Source organism: Capra hircus, chromosome 18 (assembly GCF_001704415.2).
Source record: "Capra hircus breed San Clemente chromosome 18, ASM170441v1, whole genome shotgun sequence".
NCBI classification, from domain to species: Eukaryota; Metazoa; Chordata; class Mammalia; order Artiodactyla; family Bovidae; genus Capra; species Capra hircus.
The window spans coordinates 46,669,324-46,689,930 of NC_030825.1; the positions used below are offsets into that span (position 1 = coordinate 46,669,324).

Consider the following 20,607-nt stretch of genomic DNA (forward strand, 5'->3'; position numbering starts at 1 on the left):
GGTTATCCTGAAATTCTTTTAACTTTTTTCCTCAAAGTAGTACATTTGCAGGATATAAAATTCAGAAGGTACAAGAGGGTGTATGAGGGTAAGTGAGTCTCCCTTCCCAGGCATCCCCCAGCTTCTGGGTCCTCCTTTTTAGAAGCAACCATGGGTGCCAATCTCCAAAGATACTTCATTCATTCATAAGTACACGGATATACATTCTTTCTCCCCCTTACAAATGGTAGCATACTTCTCAACATCTTGCTGTTTTTCCCCCATAACAAGATGTCTAGGAGATACTTCAGTTCTGTTCGCCAAGTTGCCATCGTGACTTGTAGTCTCACACTTGTCTTGCTTTACTTGTTCATGCTTCTTGTCTGGCCCTTTTGGCAACTGAGTATGCAGACTCTGGCACAGTGAAGGATGGTGCATCCTTCCTAGCCACCCTGCACTGGTCCCCACTCAAGTTTGGATGCATGCAGTTCCCTGACTTCCCGGCAGAGGGAGACACCACTTCATCCCCAAGACCACCAAAGGGGTCTTAAAAGGGACACGGCTATCCTGAAATGTCTGGGAAAGAGATGCTGTCTGCCCAGACACAAAGACCCCCTTAGCTGGGCTGGGATCCTCCCCAAATCAGGCCTCCCTTTCTCTGTTTCTAACTCCCTCTGAACCTCCTGCTTTGACTGAGCCACATCCTGACTAAGCCCCACTCTTTGTTGAGACTGGCCTCTCCTTGATGGGAATTGGGGGGAGACCCTGTCCTAGTCTAGGGCCTGGGATTGAGAATTTGCCCGAGGGACCCACATAAAGAACGTATGTATCTGGGCGGGTATTCCTTGCCCCACCCTCGTCCTTCCCTGCTGAGAAGTGGGAGTAGGGGGGTCCTTTCTCCCTGCCCCCAGCAGACAACTCCAGCAGAGCCTTGACCTCGAAACCTCCTGTCCCTGTCCTGCCCTCCAACACTTGCCATGGCACCCTTTCTCTGGCCTGGCTCCGGTGGCCTTCTTCCCACCCCCGCAATGGTGTTGGGGGTCGCCTGGAGTCCAGCTGGTGGCCAGTGCAGAGCCACCCCTTTCCTGGCCCTGCCCCTCCCCGTGACCCCAATCCTCCGCCAGCCACTCAAAGGCGCCTTGTTCTCCATCCAGCCCCCAGACAAAAGTCCCTCTGTCTAAAAAGGAGGAATTGGGGGGAGGGGGCACCCCAACGGGAACCAAGTGGGGGCCTGCATAGACCCCAGCCGGAAGGAATGCCATGGGGGGGGGAGGGGGAAGGGAGGCCAGCACAGTGCAATCGTCTTGTCCAGGGTAACAGGCAGCCCCCACCCCAATGCCCACTGCAGAGACATGCGGCTCCCAGCACCCTAGGGAAGAGCCCCGGCTGGGAAGGTCTGCCTTGAGCTGGGAACCTAGTGTCCAGCTCCCTAGGCCGTAATGGGCAGGATAGGGGAGAGGTCATGGTCTAAGGTCCAACAACCCCCACCCCACCCCCACCCTTACCCCTTGGGCATCCCACCCCCACCTCATGACCTTGGGCCTATTGGCCCATTTTGCTGACCCTCCAACTGTGTCAACAGCAACAAGTATCCCGGAGGAAGACTTTAGATTTCCCACGATGGCCACCAATCCCTCCTCCAAGGACAACGCCCAGTCTAAGTAAGAAAGATTACAGTATTACAACCAAAGCATGGCCTTCTCCCATCACCCCGCCAGGCAGCAGCTCTGCTATTAAAGACTGGAATATCTCCCCCTTCCCTGTCCTTTTCTGAGGGGTAAGAGATTGGAGAACGCACCCTCCCTGCATGTGAGGGGCCAAGTTCCAGCCCTCATCCTGTTCTCCTGCCCTGCCTAAGGTTGCTATGATCTTGGAGACCCCAGGGGAGCTCCCTGCCACTGGAAGGGGGGTGGGAGGTGTGAGTGGGAACTGTCTCTTTAAGAGCAGGCATGAGGTGAGAGAACCCCTGAGCTTTAGGGAGTCAGACTAGTTCTCTACCTGCCCAGGTTTGCTTAGGGCGTGGTGGCTGTGGATAAAGGCAGGACTCAGGCTACGCAGCCCACTCTCCCGGAACCCGATCCTCCTCACAGCCTGGGAAGCACGCAGGTGAGGGGCTGGGGCCCTCTCCCTCCAACTCCTTCTTGGCTCTGCCCCTCTCTCGACTACTTTCTGTTAAAGACGCCTAGGACCTCCCCATATCAAGGTCCTTCTCTGGGGGAGCAGATTAGAGAACGCCTTCCCTCCCCATCAGTCTCTGTACAAGGGGCTGAGTGAGCCAGCTAGAGGGAGGGTAAGGCCCACAGATGGAACAGGGTGTCTGGAAAACTGGTGGGTCTGGGTATATTGGGGTGTCTGCATAGACCCCAGACTGGATTGGGGATCAGAGGAGATGGGTGGATGATGATGGACTCGGGGTGTCCTCATGTTGGGAATATGCGGGTCCTGAAGACCTCTAGGGAAAGGGGCTGGAGGCTTCCTGGGGAAGCTCTAAAACAGGGGGGTGGCGAGAAGATTTTGGGGGCACAAGGGAGTCATTTTGCTCATGCCTGAAGGGCCTGGCCACCATCATGGAGAAATAGAGGGACAGAGAGTAGGGGGTGGATGGCGGAAATGGTCTTCCCACCGCCACTGGGATCTCTGGGGTTGGGAGAGAGCACAGAGGGGTGGGTTCAGCCTCCACTGCAGGCTGCCTTCCTCTCCAAGTCTTCACCCTGACCGCAGCCTGTTCTGGAGCAGCCAGAGAGACCTCTTTCCACAACAGCTTGAACAGGGCAAGGGAGGGCACATGTCCAGATGCCAGCTCCCAGCGGCCAGCAGTGTGGGACAGTCAGGTGGCAATGTGCAGGGGCTAGGGTGTGGCTGAGACCACCCATCAGTGCCCCCTGTGCTGGGCATGCTGGGAGATCCCTGGAGATGGGGTCTATGGAGCCCCCCACCAGCCAGGGGGGTTTGGAGGCTCCCATGGAAAGAAGCTTAAGCCCTGAGACTCTGAGTCCTGCAAGACAGTATAGAATGTTAAATTCAGTTCACAGGGGTTCTAGGGTTGTGACAGCAACGTGGGCTAATCATAGTGCCAACTTCATCAAGCTGTGAAGATTAGATGCATGAATAAGTGCAAAGAGCTGAAAAGTGTGCCCGGCGTGGGGTAAACACTCAATCAGACCAGCTCTTATCACCAGCATTAGTGTTACCATGGGGGGACAAAGACCAGTGTGTTCACTTTAGACAAGTGTCCTTCCACAGACCGGAGCTGGGGCCCTGTAAGCTGTCCTGCCCACACACCCACTCCAGCTCTGCCCCTGCCCCCTATTTGGGGGGGGGTCCTAATTGGAGAAGGCAATGGCACCCCACTCCAGTACTCTTGCCTGGAAAATCCCATGGATGGAGGGGCCTGGTAGGCTGCGGTCCATGGGGTCGCTAAGAGTCGGACACGACTGAGCGACTTCACTTTCACTTTTCACTTTTATGCATTGGAGAAGGAAATGGCAACCCACTCCAATGTTCTTGCCTGAAGAATCCCAGGGGTCGGGGAGCCTGGTAGGCTGCCGTCTATGGGGTCGCACAGAGTCGGACACGACTGAAGTGACTTAGCAGCAGCAAACCCCTTAATAATGTTTCCCAAAGCAACAGGCTCTTTCCTTGCAAGAAATGGATTTTCAGACTGACATTGTGGGTATGGTATACAGGATGAACAAGGAAGCTAAGAGGGCTTCCCAGGTGGCTCAGTGGTAAAGAACCCGTCTGCTAATGCAGGACACACGGATTCAATCCTTTGGCAGGGGAGATCCCCTGGAGAAGGAAATGGCAGCTCTCCCCAGTGTTCTTCCCTGGGAAATCCCACGGACAGAGAAGCCTGCTGGGCTATGGTCATGGGGTTGCAGAGTTGGAGACGACTGGGCGACTGAGCACAGACACAAGGGCGCTAAGAAGGCTCCCAGGATCTGGGGTGGGCACAGAGAGATAAAGGCATCTGTAGAACATTCTGGAAACAGAAAAGGAAACTCAGGGTAGGGGTTCTATGGAGGCTAGAGGAAGTAGTGGGGGGGTGGGTTGCAGGCTTCCCAGGTGGCTTATAGGTAAAGAATTTGCCTGCCAAGCAAGAGATACAGTTTCAATTCCTGCGTTGCGAAGATAACCTGGAGAAGGAAATGGCAACTCACTCCAGTATTCTTGCCTGGAAAATTCCATGGACTTAGGAGCCTGGTGAGCTACAGTCCATGGAGTGGCAGAGAGTCGGACACAACTGAGCGCGCAGAGAGAAACCGGGCGCTGTCTCCAGGTGTGCACAGGAGCAGAGCAGGGGATGCAATGGGCTTCCTGCCAGGCTCAGGGGAGGTGGGGGGTATGCTTTGCCATCTGTGAAATGGGGTCTCCAGGATTCTTGGGAGGTTCCATGAGTGAAAACCCAACAAGGTCATTTGGCGGAGCCCAGCAGCGGGTGGATCTAAGTGTTAGCTCTTGCTATCAAGATTGGGACAAGCTATGCTGTGCTATGGCAGTGGGGCAGGGGGAGGGGAGGGGACAGGGGGACGCACGGGGGACTGAACATGACGAGGAAGGGGACGGTGGAGTGTTCTTCGTCCTGGGCAGACCTACCTGGGGAAAGAGGAAGTGTTTGCTGCTGCAGGAGCTTGGTGGGAACAGAGGCAGGGACAGGGGTTGGGGCTGGGACTAGGGTAGAGACAGGACCCGAGGACCAGGGTGGGATAGGCGGGGGTGGGGCAGAAGGAGGATGGTGGGATGCTGGCAGTGTGGGACAGAAGATAAGGCTGGGGCTGCAGCCAGGCGATTCTTTTCCAGGCCTGCACCCCGCCCCTCCCTGAGTTCTCTCCACCCCACATCCTGCCCTGAGCAGCCCAGGCCCCAGCCCAGGCTCCAGCCCTGGCCCGGCAAAGTCTGGGCAGGGCGGGCAGGCTCCAAACTGTCTATGGGAGACACCCCTGGGGACCAGGCCTCCTGCCACCTGGCTCCCAACACTCCATTCCCTACAACACCCCGAGGCCCTGAGAGAGTCAGCCAGGTCTGGTTTAAATCCCGCCTTCTGGCAAGGTGACCTCGAGCACCCACTTTCACCTCTAGAGCCTTAATGTCCCCATCTGTAAGATGGGGATAACAGTGGGCAGCCCCTTCCTCATCTGGTTTCCAGGGTGATTCGCTTAAGCCTGAAGTCCACATCCAGTGAGTTATTATTGCTCCTCCCTCTTCCGGTCTGAGTTCTCACCCAGCCCCCACTGCACTTTCCCACTCCTTATCTCTCAGCCCAGTGAGTTTCAAGGCCAGGCTTTCTGCCCTGGGGTGAGCTGTGTACCCTGGGTGGGGAGCAGAGTAGCAGGAGGTTGGGAACCAGAGGCCTCCGGGGTCCCTGCTGAAGCTGGTCGCTCTCCCCAGACCCCACCAGGCCAGCGATTGACATGCAAGAGGTGGCGCTGAGGCTGCTCGTCCTCCTGGCAGGTGAGTGTCCCTTCCTGGACTGCGTCTCCCTACATCCCCTCAGCTGGGTGGTGATCACGTGTGCATGTTACTCTCAGGCTTTCTGCCTCCCCCATGGGGTGCGGAGCTTCAGGACAGTATCTCCTAGAGGGCAGGGCGTGTCACACGTGTGATTTCAAGGGACATGAAAAGGAGGACCTCTTACAGCCAAGGCTCACACAGCTCATCATCGTCTTGAGGTCTCCTTGATGACATCTGGGAGAAGGCTCGGCCCTGGGCTACCGTATCTTCAACACTACGAAACACTTTATTACAAGTGGGAAGAGCTTCGTGGTTATGTGGCAATTACCAAAAACCCCCTGGGCCTTGGTTTCCCCATCTGGACAATAGCAGCACCTACTCAGAGAGTCACTATGAGGATTAAACGAGTTACAATTTGCAGCAACCCACTCCAGTATTCTTGCCTGGAGAATCCCAGGGACCATCTATGGGGTCGCACAGAGTTGGACACGACTGAAGTGACTTAGCAGCAAGGATAGTGCCTGGGACAGAATAAGCACCATGTGTCTATGCTTTAAATATAATTTTTAAAATATGAATATCCCTTTAACAAAGAGTGAATAGAGCTTAGTCCCAAAGCTAAACAGCTGACTTCTGGCCAGAAATCAGTCCTAGTCCTTTGCTTTCATTGTCTTTGTTGTTTTATCCATTATATCAAGCAAGACTGGTATTCCATTCAGGATAGTGATGAAAAGTTCTTTTTTAAATAAAGTGTATTCATTTTATTAAGTTTAAGGTGTACGGAGTTTATTAAGCTCCAGTACTCTCGGCCACCTGATGCAAAGAAAAGTCCTGAGGCTGGGAAAGATTGAGGGCAAGAGGAGAAGGGGCGACAGAGGATGAGATGTTGGGATGGCATCACTGACTCAATGGACATGAGTTTGAGCAAATTCAGGGAGGTGGTGAAGGACAGGGAAGCCTGGCGTGCTGCAGTCCATGGGGTCACAGAGTCGGATGGACATGAGGTAGCAACTGAACAACAAATTAGTAATTAGTAAGTCACTTTCAGGGAAATGGGGGTTGGGATGTGGATGTGGCAGACCCAGGAGATGATGGCTGAGAACACCTGGGAGTGCAAGCCATCTGTCATCCCCACGAGACTCTCGCTCATTTCTATGGGGGGTGTGAGTCAGGTGTCTGCAACATCAGGCCAAAGGCTGACTAGGTGATCAAAAGCCACCCAAATGGAAACCTACTTCAGGGGTGGGGCTCAGTAGGGGAAACCCTCACTTTCAAGGTGGAGTGTGCAGAGATAACTAGTTTGGGGTTGAATCCCTGTGCCCTCAAGAGGAGGGGAACTGTCCATCAGGGGACCCTTTGCTGAGGCCAAGGGGTTCCATGGCCTTGCTCCCAGCTTTGCTGAGGCCAGCACCTCCATCTCTCTCCTTCCCTGCTTCTCCCCACCAGGCCTGCCTGCCTTGGATGCCAACGACCCAGAAGGTGAGCCAGACTGACTCCTCCACCAGTCCACCTCCAAAGTCTCCCTGACGAGCCCTGCATCCCAGCTCTTGTCCTCGATTCATGTTCTTTATTTTTTTCCTTGCAGATAAAAACAGTCCTTTCTACTATGGTGAGAGTCTCTGCCCCTCCCTTTGCATCCCCCACCCACCCCTCGTACCTATTTTGTGCCAAGGGTCCCACACAGGTTGGGTGAGGGTCTGATGGGGGTGACCTCAGGGGTGAGACTAATGGTGTACTGTTCAATGCCCCAGTTGACCAGTAAAAATGATGGATTAAGGGAATAAGATGTGCCAGTCTGGTCCTTGGGACTCCCCACATTTTCTTCCACATAGCCCCACACTCCCTCCCTCTTCAGGTCTCTATTCAAATGTGCCCTTTCGGAGGAGTCTTCCCTGGCCACTCTCCCTCAAAGAGCTCCCCTCTGACTTTCTGTCTCTTGGACTTGCTGATTTGTCTTCAGACCCCTTCCTTCTCTCTACCTAACACCACATTAAATCTCTGGTGCTTGCTCTGTGCAACCTGTAAAATTAGCAGAGAGGCATGGGGGGAGCCGTCTGTTCTCTCCACTGCTATAACCCACATCAGAGGTGCCCAAGGGCCATTGTCAAGTAGCTGGGGACTCGGTTGGGGAGGGCATGGGCTGGCACCAAGGGCCCCTCTGGGTTTCTCCTAGACTGGTACGGCCTCCGGGTCGGCGGGCTCATCTTCGCAGGGATTCTGTGTGCCATGGGCATCATTGTCCTCATGAGTGAGTGCAGGGGCTGGCGGGGTGGAGGGCAGGGCAGGGCAGGGCTGGGGGTGTCCTCCCCTGACATCCTCTCCCCCTAACAGGTGGGAAATGCAAATGCAAGTTCCGACAGAAGCCCAGGTAAGATGCGTTCCCGGCAGTGTGCCTGCCTCATGCTGGAGCTGCCTTTCCGGGGTAAAGAGCTAAATCTCACAGGAAAAAGCCAGGGCTTCGGGCCCTGCCCTGGAAAATTCCTGCTCCTAAGATTTTTCCAGGCTCATTCTTCACAGCCATGAATCTTCAGAGGGCCTCAAATCCTGAAGTGCTTTTGGTCCCCGGGATGGTGTAACCCTGTGAAAAAATAGCTAGGGAGCTATGTCAGGGCAAGCTGAGAGTCCTCTAGCCGTGAAGGAGAGGAGAAACAGGAGGGATCAGAGATCTCACCACTTTTCTCTCCCTAGCCACCGTTCAGGAGATGCCCCACCTCTCATCACTCCAGGTAAGACAGGGACAGAGTAGGGTTGAGAGGGACACAGTGGGGTAGGGAGGAGATGGGGTGTGTGTGTGTGTATGGAGGCACCCTGAGGAGAAATAACTTGATCCACTCTCACAAGCTGACTCTGTCACCTCTTCCAGGCTCCGCCCAAAACTGTTGAGAATGGATCAGCTCCAAGGACCACTCTTTCCCCAAGTCCTGGCTCTGCAAGGGAGCCTGAACTCCCAGATGGAATTCTCCACTCCCTCCTCAAACCGCCTGGCCAGGGCTCCATCTCACCTCTCCCTGGAGGGGTCTCTGTTCAATTTTTACTCTAAAATGATTTTTGTCTCATACCCAAGCAGCCTTGAGACTCCCTATATTTGCATTGGGGTTTGTGGCGGAAAGGGCAGGAGAAGGTTGATATGCATTGGGGCTGGCACGGAAGCTGGCAGCTGAATCTCTTCACTGGAATGAGACCACAGGCCTGCTTCCGCATGACCTGGGGCCCGACCTCTGCCTCTGTGGCCATGGGAACCACACGTGCAATTTAAAATGCTCTACTTAGGGGATATTTTTGAGATTGAAAGGGAGCTCCAGCCAGATGAAATACTGGGCCCTCAAGTGGACGCTGGGACCATCCCAGGAAAGCTAGGATGTGGAATGATCCTAGTACCCAGGAGTACCCAGATAGCTTGATTATAATAGTGAGGCCCTATGACCCTCCTAGAGAAGGCAATGGCAACCCACTCCAGTATTCTCGCCCAGAGAATCCCATGGACAGAGGAGCCCGGTGGGCTGCTGTCCATAGCGTTACACGGAGTGGGACACGACTGAAGCAACTTAGAAGGCATGCATTCATGGCCCTCCCACTCACCTCAGATCCCACTTCATTATAAAAGATGCTTCCTAACACCCAAATGTTCCTATGAGAACTTTAAATTACTCCCCACAATATCTCTAATAATATATAACAGCTACATGGTGTGAGAACCTCTAACCAGGCTTGAACTCCTTTACACAGCCTCCAATACCCAATAAGACTTTCAAAAAGTCCCCAAGAGCCACAAAAATGCCTAAACCCTTCAAAACACCTCCAAATATCTCCTGGAATACACAGACAATAAGCCCATGACCTAACCCCCTAACAATGCCTTTATATCCCCTGCACACCCCCACAAAGCCCCCCATACGAGCCCGCACTCCTTAGAGACCTCGTGAAAGCTCACCAAGGGCAGCCAGAACGCACCCTGGGACACCTCCCCTCTCCTTAATATAGCTCCTGGGACACTCCTCCTCCTCCCCTACCCCAACCCCATGCCACAGGAGACACCTTCTCCCAGTAACCCCACAACAGCAGGTGGGGCGGGTGCTCAGCGCGTTTATTGAGCCCATGCACTTTCCGTCCGCGATCGTGTTACCGACCCGGGAGAGGCACCCCTGGCTCCCGGCTAAAACTCGGTCTTTCCCACCTATCCCTCGCGCACGCGCACGAGGAACAACACACTGGGCTTCCGCCTCGGCAGCAGGCGTGCGCACAAGCAGTAGAGGAAGTTAGCAGGCCCGGCAGGGAAAACTGCCCAGCGACTGATGACGTCATGAAGGCGGGCACTAAAAGCGATTGGCCGGATTGAGTTTAGAAGGAAAGGAAAGCTATCGCCTTCTCAGTACTTTTACAGGGAATAGAAGGGGTGGGAGTGGGTTGAGGGAGACTTCTCCAGACTCATGGAGCTCTTCACATTACCCTCCTACCATGATTTGTCTACCGGCTCCATGCAGTGGTCCCCCAGCCTGAGCCCCCAAGTCATCTTTGATGAGTATCATCTGGTGTCATCTCCCAGCCAAGATGTTGCTTAAGACTGAAAGGGCAGCTCTTTCCTCGAACTTGGCTTGTGGTCAGCATCTCACAGGACCAGCTGTCACTTCTGAATAAGGCCAGGAGGGCAGTAAAGGGGACATCCTGAGGCCCAGGAATCCCCATGCCAGCCCCCTGCCGGCCATGTCCCACGTCCCTTCCAGACTCAGGCGCTGAGGTCTAACTCATGATGCTGGTAGATCTGTGTGGGGCCCTTGAAGCAAGCAGCGAAGAGGAAGCGTCTGCCGGCCATGGTGATGTGAGCAAAGGCCCGAGGGGCCACTATCGCTGGGGGGCCCAGCTCCTGCAGTGGTTCCAGGAGCCCCTTGTCAGGCTCAAGGTGGAAAACCTGGCTGAAGGCGAAGTCACTGCCCAGGATGGCCAGCTGGTCCTTGGCAATGAGCAGTGGCTGGAAGACATGGGCCCCTCGAGAGGGAAGTTTCTGCAGCAGGCGAAACATGGAGCCATCCCAGCGCATGACCTGTGGGAGGGGGGCCGCTCATTAGGGCTGGGGTCCCCAGGACCAGGCCTGCTGGTCAGTGGTCCCCTAGGCTCCGGAGGACTTGAAATAGCTCAGGAACAGAGGCTTGTAGGTTCACAAACTCCCACAGCTTTCTCATCTTCCTAAATGTCACCAACCAGCTGCTCAGCCCACAGACTTGGAGTCACTCAGGACCCTTCCCTCTCCTTCAGCCCCACATAGAATCAGTCAGCCCTGGAGTCAGTTTCACCTATGATGGTATGCACTTCTCCCATCTCCTCTGACTGCACTCTGGCCCAACCACAGTCACCTGCCTCCTGGACCATCACATAACCTCCTCCCTGGTCTTCTTGGTCTCCTTGCTCTTGTCCCTGTGCCTACAGTCTGCTCCCCACGCAGACACCCTGTGAACCCCTGAGTCATATCAGTGCCTCTCAGGCTCAAAGCCCTGCCCATGGCTATATCTCGCTCCAGAGAGTGCTGGAGGGAGTGGGCCATTAGCCCTGGGGGTTCAGGGTGTGGTGGCTGTGGTTAAATGTAAGTACTGGGGACTTCCCTGGTGGCAGAGTGGATAAGAATCCACCTGCCAAGGCAAGGGACATGGGTTCGACCCCTGGTCTGGGAAGATTCCACACACTGTGGAGCAATTAAGCCTGCAGGCCACAACTACTGAGCCCACAAGCCACAAATATTAAGCGCTGTGTGTGCCCCACTGCTGAAGCCCACGTGCCTAGAGCCTGTGCTCTGCAACAAGAGGAACCACTGCAATGAGAAGCCTGCACACTGCAACGAAGACTAGCCCCTCTTTGCCACAACTAGAGAAAGCCTGAGCAAAAACCAGTGAAGACCCAGAACAGCCATAAATAAAAACTTTAAAAAAATTGTAGGTAGTGGAGTGTGTCAGTTTGGGAGTAGAAGCAGAATCTTGGGGCCGGTGTCAGTGTTGGGAGATGGAGAGTGGTTTAGGGTCAAAGGTCCATCTAGTCAAAGCTATGGTTTTTCCAGTAGTCATGTATGGATGTGAGAGTTGGACCATAAAGAAGGCTGAGCACCAAATAATTGATGCTTTCAAACTGGGGCATTGGAGAAGATGCTTAAGTCCCTGCACAGCAAGGAGATCAAACCAGTCAATCCTAAAGCAAATCAACCCTAAATACTCATTGGAAGGACTGATGCTGAAGCTCCAAAACTCTGGCCACCTGATTCGAAGAGCTGACTCATTGGAAAAGACCCTGATACTCGGAAAGATTGAGGGCAAGAGGAGAAGGGGACAACAGAAGATAAAGTGGTTGGATGGCATCACCAAATCAATGGACTTGAGTCTGAGTGAACTCCAGGAGATAGTGAAGGGCAGGGAAGTCTGGCGTGCTGCAGTCCATGAGGTTGCAAAGAGTCAGATACAACTGAATAACCAAACAACAGTCTTGAGGGGCCACAGTCTTGGAGTTTGCATTGGGATAGGGTCAGAGCTCAAAGATCAGCATATTAGGAAGGTCAGCTGTCAGGCAGGTCAGCCTTCAGAGGCCAGCGTGTGAGGTTGGGTCAGTGCTTAAGAGGCCAGCCTGGAGTGGGAGTGAGCTGCTGCCAGTCAGGTGGGGCCCGTGCCCACCCCACAGGATTGTGCCCAGCCTCACCATTGAGTCCCCGATGTAGCGTGTCAGGCATAGGAACACGTCCCCGCCGGCCTGGAAGTGGCGCGTGGCATAGACATCCTCAGCCTCGGGGATGTCCGTCCGCCTCTCGAAGCGGCCCCCGAACCAGTGGAAGAGTACGGGCCGCTGCGAGGCAGAGGCCAGCAGCAGATGGGGCCGGCCATCCAGTTCGAGGGCCTCGACGTCCGTGTCCCGGTGCCAGGCATGCAGGCTCTGGCGCGGGTAGAAGCCGGGCCCGTCCCGGCACAGCAGTGTTGTGCTGCCCGCCTTGGAGGCATCGGCCACCACGAAGCAGGGCTGCCCATCCAGCCACAGGAGCTCAGCGTCATTGGGCCGCAGCAGCCGCCGTGGGGCCAGGACCTGCAGTGGAGCTAGGCGCAGGTCGGGGCCGGGCCGGGCCCACAGCTGCGAGCCTCCCCACAGGCGGGCGGCCAGCACGAAGAGGCGGGGGCCCAGCACCAGCGGCTTGCAGGACACCACCGAGGGCGCTGTGGGGAGCAGGGGAGCAGGGGGCCCTGTTAGACCAGCTGGGCAGGCTATCCGGCAGGTGGGAGGATGGGAGGGGGCTTACCAGACAGCTCTTCCTCCTGACGGAAGCGCTGCAGGCTGTAGTCCCAGGCCAGGATCAGGCAGCGGCCGGCAAAGGGCTGTGCCAGGACAATGTAGGGCTCCTCCTGGTAGGAGAAAGCCTCTACGCCCAGCGCTGACTCTCCCACCGTCTGGAACCAGGACAGCTCTGGAGGTAGGGGGAGGGGAGAGAGTCAGACAGGCCAGGGGGACCCCCAAGGGTCCTCATCACCTAGCCTCAGCTTGCACATCTTTGCAGTGAGGACCACCACGGTGCTGACCTCATGGGGATACACAGTGGAATCTTTTTATCTCCCTGGACGTATTAACTCACAACCACACGGTGATACTATATTTTCTAAGCTGGATGGCATCATCAAATAATTAGAAACAGCACTTTTATCATTCATTTAACTCCACAAGATCCCTGTGGGGTATATTCTGGTATTATATCCACTTTGCAGAGGAGGAAACTGAGGCACAGGGAGCCAACTGTCCAGCCAAATCCATCCTTCCTGTTTTCCATCACACAGGGTTGCATCTGGCCACAAAGCCACCCAATCAGAGGCCGTGAGCCCAGCACTGCCCCCACGCCACCTCCTGACATGTGGCCATGAGCCAGAGCAGAGTGATGGTTCTAGTGCTCGCCTTACTTCTAGGAGGACCGCTTGTCCTGGACTAGGTCCCTTTCCCCTCCTCCTGTGAACTGGCAGGTGGATGGGGTCACAACTTGGTTTCAACCATGGAAAGCAGGATAACAGCCAGGGGCTGCCCCACCAGCCTGAACTCCTCTCACCTCAGACCCTTCTGTTTTCTTTGTGTCATGGTATTTAGACCCTCTCTGTTACAGCAACTTAGCATTGATGGTAACAATGCACCCAGATTGTCCAGTGTGGTGGTGGTGGACTCCAGGTGACAATACTTCATTCAACATGCCAGGACCTACTTATAGGGGCCCAGGTTGAATCAACGAACCAAACAGCTAAGGATGCCCATCCAAAGGGGATTTTTTTTTTAATGGCCATCAAATCATGTCACTCTGTGCTCAAAACTGTCCCTCTGTGGCTTCCCACAGTCCTCTGGATAAAGTCCACCTTCTTCTCTGTGTCTTTCGAAGTTCTGCAGAGTGAGGCCCTTGCAGGTAAGACACCTCATCTGTGTCCTTCCCTTCCTCACTCCTCCAAGACCTTCCTCCTTCCATCCTCAGTCAGGACAAGCTTTGTGCTGCCTTGGGGGGGTCACTGCACATGCTGACCCCGTCCTCTGTCCTCCAGTTGGCTACAGCCACAGCTGGCGCTACCTCTTTGGAGAAGCCTTCTCCGATGCCCCAGGAAAGGTAGGACCACCCCCTAAACTCCCTCATCATCCTCTGTGTTTATCACAATGGGTACCATGCATTTACTGTGCAATGTTTATTTAATGTCTGACTCCCCACCTCCAGGACTGTGACCCCGAGAGGCAAAGGCCCCGGGTTATCTTGGCCACCACAGTGTGCCCATTGCCTCTTACAGAGCTGGTCACCAAGTGGACCTCAGTAGGTGTTTGTTGAATAACTGAACCAAGAGTGACTAAGTTAAATTTCCTTGTTCTATGAATTCTAAAGACCAAACACTTGTCTTACATTTTGAGGGTGATGATGTTAGTAATGATCTTCAGGTCTGAACTCAAAGTTTCACTCCTTCCAGACCCTCCAGCTATGCCTGGCTCCCACTCTGACTCAGGGCTCCCACATGTCCATGGGTTCTCTCCCCCAATCCTGGCCCTGACCCTTCTGTGCTACCCCCATCTCAGCCCTGGTCATTCTAGGCCAGCCCTCTCTGCTTGCCTCTGGGTGTGGGCTCTGTGAGGACAGATCCAGGGCTGGCTTCATCACTCCCATGCTCTCTGCTTTGCCCAGTACCCATAAAGGTACCAGAATATATTTGCAGAAAAGCAAAGTGATTGGAGGAAATATTTTTTACATGGTCAATTTCATATTAATAACAACAACAATGAGAATGAACATTTATGAGGGCCTCCCCTCCCAGGCGTCCTGCCAAGTACATCACTGAACTCTCTTGCAGGAGTCCTGTGTCACGGTGTATTACCCCTATTCACAGGTTAGAAAACTGAGGCTCCGGGAGATGCTTGCTCAGCAGACTCTCAGCCAGGAACTGGCAGGGCAGGGAGGTGAGCCCCTCAGCCCTGGCCACCCCTGCTGTCCCTCCCACCCCGCCGGGAAAGCCCCCACCTATGGCTCTGCACTTGAACGTCTTGGGGTCCACGTGGCGGAGCTGCATGTGGGCCAGGGCGGCGGGGCCGGCGCAGGCCCCGGTCCCCACGCTGGCGTTCACGGTGGGGATCCACTGCAGCAGCCAGAGCACGCGGCAGTCACACTGGAACGGGTTCCCACGGAGGTCCCTGGGGCAAGAGGCCGGGGAGGGGCTGCGACCCGGCTTCCAACCCGCCGGGGGCCACACTCCCCACCCCTTCCCAGGCTAGGGCCCCACCGTGGCATGGAAACTATGTAAAAACCATCGCAGTCATACTCACTTGTTCCAACCAGAAATGGGCACAGACGCCCCCTTCCCCCACCCACATGTCCCCCAATCCCCCCAACCCTCCCAGTCCCCTTGGGCCTCACACATGAGTCAGTGTCTCCAGGCCCCGGAACAGGAACCTGGGGAGGGTCTCGAGATGGTTATTGGCCAGGCTCCTGGTGGAGGGAGAGAAGGAGAAGCCATCAGCAGCTCCTAGGATGATGCCAGGGTGATGGGTGTGGGGTGCCTCCCAGGGTGGGCTGGGGCAGTGGAAGCACGCACAGATGTGTGAGTGAGCGAAGTCCTCTGAGAGCATTCTTAGAGATGGATCCAATCTCATTGTCCTCAATAAAGCTGTGGAGGGAAGACTGGGTCAGGGGGAGGTCCCCCGGTTCCCTGCTGTAGCCCCACTGTGGTTGGGGAACTCACCCCATGGTAGCCACAGGCCACGGCAACATGTGGAATTCTCTCCCAACACCTTGCATAAACCCAGGGAAACACCTCCCAGGAGCCTCTCTCTTCACCAAGGTCCCAGCCTGCAATCCCAGGAGCCAAGAACCTGACCTTATGGTCCTCGCCAGCTTCACCAGGAACCATCACCACCACAGCCACCATGACCAACCCCAGTACGAACACCAATATGACCACTCACACCTGCACCATCATCCGTTATGTCCAGTGCCTCTCCCACCATCATCACCCCCAGTACCAAAAACTGCCAGCATCTCCGACCACATACCACGCCACCACCATCACCAACACCAACATCACCCGCTATTCCCATCATCAGTACCAACATCAGTAGCATCAACATCATCCAGCCTCACAGCAGCAACACTGATAAGCATCACCAAGAACACGTTCTTCATAATCAGCACCAAAACCACGGCCACCATCATCACCCACACTGCCACCGTTACCACGAGCACCAGCATTGCCAGTCCCATCATCATTACCCTCGGCGCTCACAGCATCACCTGCCATCAGCACCACTACTGCCACAATTTCTGCACGTACACCTACCTTTACCATCACCGCCAAACCCAATACCAGCAACATTGCATTGCACCAACATCCTACCCCAAACCACTGCCACCACCAACACCAGTATCATAATCACCAGTGTCCACAGCGCTGATAATTATTACGAACACCAACCCTTCAGACTTCATCATCAGTGCCCACTGATGGTCCAACAGCACCATCACCCTTGGGTCCACCATTTTTATCAAAATCATCCCCACTCCGCCATCCGCAATAATGCCACTGCTTCCCTGTGAGCACCATACCCATTATCATCTCCGCCAACACTACTGCTGGCGTCGTGCCGTCAACACCACCACCGCCACCAGTACCACCCTCACCAACTAACTCAGAGTCGCTGCCTCTTAATTGGGAACATTTCCTTATCTCTTGCCTCTTTGTACCCTCCCTGGTCTCCTGAAAGTCAGGTAGGACCAGAAACAATCATGGGTTACCCAGGACTTCGTGCATCCTGAAACAGAGAGGGCCGTGGGGGCAGGCTGAGATTACACAGCTGAGCAGGAGCCCCAACCCCACTCAAGAGGCCGGCTGTCTTGCCCCTCCAGACACTTCTCTCTAGGGCAACAAGCTCCTCCTTTCCCCCCACTCTAGGAGCCGTGGAGGGGCGCCTCCTTCCTCTCCCAGGCCCCCATTCCTGCCCCGCCCCTCCTAGCCTCACTCACAGGTACTGCAGGTGGGATAGGCCCGCAAACGCATCATCCTCAATCACGGAGAAGGAGTTGGATGTGAAGAGGCTGGCAAGGAGGTAAGAGAGCAATTTTTCCAGAGTCCCTGCGCCCCACCTGACATGTTAGCCTCGGCTGCCCCCAACCCCGGCCCACGTGGGCGTGGTCACACACACGGGCATGCAGTGTGAGGGTGCGGACCACACAGACACTTCCACAGACATGCACAAACAGGCAAGTGTGCACGCTCGCCCCGCCCCCCACGTGCACGTGCGTGGACAGCCCCTCCCTCGGGTGGCCTTCGCTCAGCCGGACCCCACTCACAGCAGGTGCAGTGACGGCACCCTCAGGAAACTGCCGGCCTTCAGCTGGGTGATTCGGGTCCTAACGAATGAGCTGGGGACGTGCGCAATGGTGGGTGAGGAGAAAACCGCTCCAGTGCGCCACTCCCATCCCAGAGCCGGCTCCTGTCCGAGGGGGGCAGGAGGGAACCTGATCCTGGGTGTGTGTATTTCCCCTGCATTCCAGGGGAGACGGGCAATTGCCCTCCTCGCTTGGCAAGGATCCTGGCAGCACTCTGCACACGCCATGGTTCTCCCTCCCCGAGGCCCCCCCCCCAAGATGCCCCTGCCCTCTGGAATTCCCATCCCCACCCCTGCTCCCTTTCAGATCCCAGTAGCCCCCTCCCAGGACTCCCAACATCCTTTGCTGCCCCCTCCCAAGATCCTGACAGGCCCTCCAGCCCCCAGGGTCCCAGGACTCCCATCCCCAGCCTCAGGCCCCCAGAGGGCTGACACTCACAGCGACAGCAGGGTCGGGGAGAGGATCTCGGGCAGGTCCACGGAGCCCTCACACAGAGCACTGTCTTTGGAGCAGGAGCAACTCAGAGGACACTTTCCCTTTGGGGGTCTCCAGGCCTCCCCCACCCCCAGCCCAGCCAGCAGCAGCAGTAGCAGAACTCCCGCCCCTCCCATGCCCCCTGACCCCCGCCGAGGCAGCAGCTTTTCTCTGCCCTCCCAGCTCGGCCCAGGTCTTGGCCACTACATCTCCCATGCCAGGCGACCCTCCATGCCGCCAGCTGGCACGCCCTGCCCCGGCTTCTCTCTCCTCTCAGTCTCTCTTCAGCCTGTCTTTCTTCCTCTATGTCTTCAGTGTCTAAATTTCTGCTTATGTCTTTTTCCCTGTTTTTGTGTCTCTCTCCTTTTCTGTATTTCTGACTCTGTTAGTCTGGTTCCCACTCTCTATCTCTGTCTCTCTATCTGAGTTGTCTTTCTCTTTCTCTTTTTCTCTGTCTCTGTCTGTCTGTTGGCCTCTCCTTCTGTGTGTGTGTGTGTGTGTGTGTGTGTCTGTCTGATGTCTTTATTTCTGTCCCTCTGCCCCCCCACCCCCCCAACCCTTCCAGCTCCCTGGAAGTTTCTTCCCCTCCTCCCACGTCCCTTCTCCCGGGAGGTTTGGGAAAGGGACTCTCTGGGCACCGGGCGCTCAAGGCAAAGCAGGGAAAGGAGGCGGGGGTCAGAGGCCATAGGAAGAGCAGCCCCTGGGGAAGGGGCCAGAGGGCCCCAAGGGAGGGGAGGGGCTACTGGGGGCTGAGCTGCCCTGGCTCCTCCCAGCCAGCCCCCTCCCCAGACACCCAACTCCACTCCACTCACGGAGGGTGAGAAGGATGTCACCAGGGTGGGGACCAGATGGCTCTGTCGGCAGGAGGGGGCGTGGAAGGAGAGACCACTAGGGGCTGGAGCCGTCCAGGCCACTCCCATCCAGCCCCCTCCCCTGGCTCCAGGAGGGTGTGGTGGGCACTGGCCCCGAGGCTTCAAGGGACCAGCTCAGGTCCAGCTGCTCCCTCTGGTGGCAATGCTCAGCAGGACAGCCACCCTGCTCCAAACCCACAACCTCTCTTGCCCCTCCTGAAGTTAACTCCTTGAGTGCCCACCACCCACTAGGGGTAGGGAGTCAAACCGAGGAAAAAAAGAATGAGAATGCCACCCCTTTCTTTAATATTGACTCTGTACCACGCCCTGTCCTACCAGTTCATCTGTTAGCTCATGCTGCCTCACTACAACCCTCTGAGTCTGGGACGATCATACGGCTATTTTACAGAAGGAAATACTGAGGAAAGGGGTCCAGTCATTTGCGATCTAGGTTATATAACTGGGGCAAAACCAGGGAGCAAGCCCAGGCAGCCGGCTCCATGGCTTCTCTTCCTTTGGAGGTCAGAACCTATGGATATTGGCTGCTTTCATTTTGGACCAAGCTTTTTAGCAGTCTGGATAGATTCTATCCATTAAATAACAAAAGGAAATAAATGACCCTTGTTACTCAACAGTCAATGTGAAATAGCAGTAATAATGCTCAGTGAGAGCTTGCTGTGCATCAGTCTTGACACGAATTTACTCGGCTCTCCACCCACCCACCCCCCTCCTGCCAACAGCCCGTGAGGTGGGTAGTATTACTAACTCCCACTTTACAGATGGGAAAACTAAGGCATGAGGAGAACACAGCCTCTGTTGGCACTGCTACACACACCGAGAACCCTTGGAGGACAAGGGGCTTAGCAGCATCTGCTCTGGCAGGGCCACTCAGATCTGGGTCCCTAATCCTTAGTTTGCCCATCTGTCAAATGGGGCAATTGTGGCACCCACTTCTCAGATGTGTAGAGAATTCAGGGAGAGGATAGAGAGGGTTTAGAGCAAAGTGGGTACCCAACAGGTTGGGGTGAATTTTGGACCAAGTGCTTATCCAGCACCCAAGGAGCTCTGTGATTTGAGCAAGGCCCTTCAAATCTCTGGTACTTCAGATGTAAAACAAGGATGAGAAACTTCTTTACAGGGTCTATGAAAAGCTAAATAAAGAACTTAGGGCCAGGGACACAGAGTAAAGACAGACAGGCTTAAATCCATACTCACTGAGTTCTCAGCACAGCTGGGTTCTTACTCCTGTTTACGATGAGAAGAATCACAAGGATGATGATGGTGAGAGCTTTTTTTTTTTCTTTTTTGGATCACTTACTGTGTGCCAGACTTAACTGTGTTCTAAATGTTTTCCATGGGTCATTTCAGATCATCATCCGGACCTCCCTCTGAGTCGAATACACTTTTTATTTTCATTTTACAGAAGAAGAAACTGAGCCACAGGAAGTTAAGTCATTGGTACATCGCCAGCTAGAAGGTGGCAGGGCCTGTCCTCTTTGGAGCAGTGGGTTCTGAAGGGGAGGAAAACGGCGCACTGGCTAAAGCTAGCCAGGTGTCCCCTCCCTCCTGTCCCCCGACTCCTTACCACCCCTCCCCAAGGCTACACACACATTAGGGTTATCATTAACCAGGACTGCTGGTGACCCTGGAGTACAGGGCCATCGAGGTCAGAGGCTCAGACAGATGGGGATGAGGGAGCTTTTTGAAGCTGCCAGGGTCCTGTGAGGCCATGTGCACATGCGTGCATGTATGCATGTGTGTATTTGTGTGTGTGTGAGGGCCACTTGTGCCTGAGTGTGAGTACATCTACCTGCCGCTGATCTGCATCCTGCAGAGCGAGGTACCTGAGCCCAGGTCTCTTTCAGGCAGGGGCAATTTCTACCCTTAACCACCAGAGGGACCTTAGGAGAAGGATCTCCACTTTGCTAACACTTCCTTGGTTTGCAGATCTCTAAAATGGGGTTAATAATAAGACAAGGTTGGGTTCAAAGACCTCTGAGCCCG

The 20,607-nt window shown here is 55.1% G+C and overlaps 2 protein-coding genes across 9 annotated transcripts; one reads left to right on the forward strand and one right to left on the reverse strand.

The window, feature by feature from the left end:
- Window positions 1,962–8,493, forward strand: FXYD3 (FXYD domain containing ion transport regulator 3). Of its 2 annotated transcripts, XM_013971232.2 has the most exons (9): window positions 1,981–2,085; window positions 4,176–4,258; window positions 5,368–5,430; window positions 6,877–6,909; window positions 7,016–7,039; window positions 7,604–7,678; window positions 7,762–7,798; window positions 8,119–8,156; window positions 8,294–8,493. In XM_013971232.2, exons 3-9 carry the CDS (start codon window positions 5,391–5,393, stop codon window positions 8,311–8,313), a joined length of 267 nt encoding a protein of 88 aa, XP_013826686.1. In that variant the 5' UTR covers window positions 1,981–2,085; window positions 4,176–4,258; window positions 5,368–5,390; the 3' UTR covers window positions 8,314–8,493. The 2 variants fall into 2 exon arrangements, with proteins under 2 accessions (XP_013826685.1, XP_013826686.1); XM_013971231.2 differs by lacking the exon at window positions 4,176–4,258 and having other exon boundaries at window positions 1,962–2,085.
- LGI4 (leucine rich repeat LGI family member 4) lies at window positions 9,496–20,111 on the reverse strand. 7 transcript variants are annotated; one of them, XM_018063356.1, is made up of 9 exons: window positions 19,819–20,111; window positions 17,717–17,776; window positions 17,240–17,311; window positions 16,913–16,984; window positions 15,311–15,560; window positions 14,918–15,087; window positions 12,692–12,856; window positions 12,103–12,608; window positions 9,496–10,468 (listed from the first exon to the last, which is right to left on the reverse strand). In XM_018063356.1, exons 4-9 carry the CDS (start codon window positions 16,947–16,949, stop codon window positions 10,154–10,156), a joined length of 1,443 nt encoding a protein of 480 aa, XP_017918845.1. In that variant the 5' UTR covers window positions 16,950–16,984; window positions 17,240–17,311; window positions 17,717–17,776; window positions 19,819–20,111; the 3' UTR covers window positions 9,496–10,153. The 7 variants fall into 7 exon arrangements, with proteins under 7 accessions (XP_017918845.1, XP_017918842.1, XP_017918844.1 ...); XM_018063353.1 differs by having other exon boundaries at window positions 17,240–17,382; XM_018063355.1 differs by having other exon boundaries at window positions 17,717–17,780.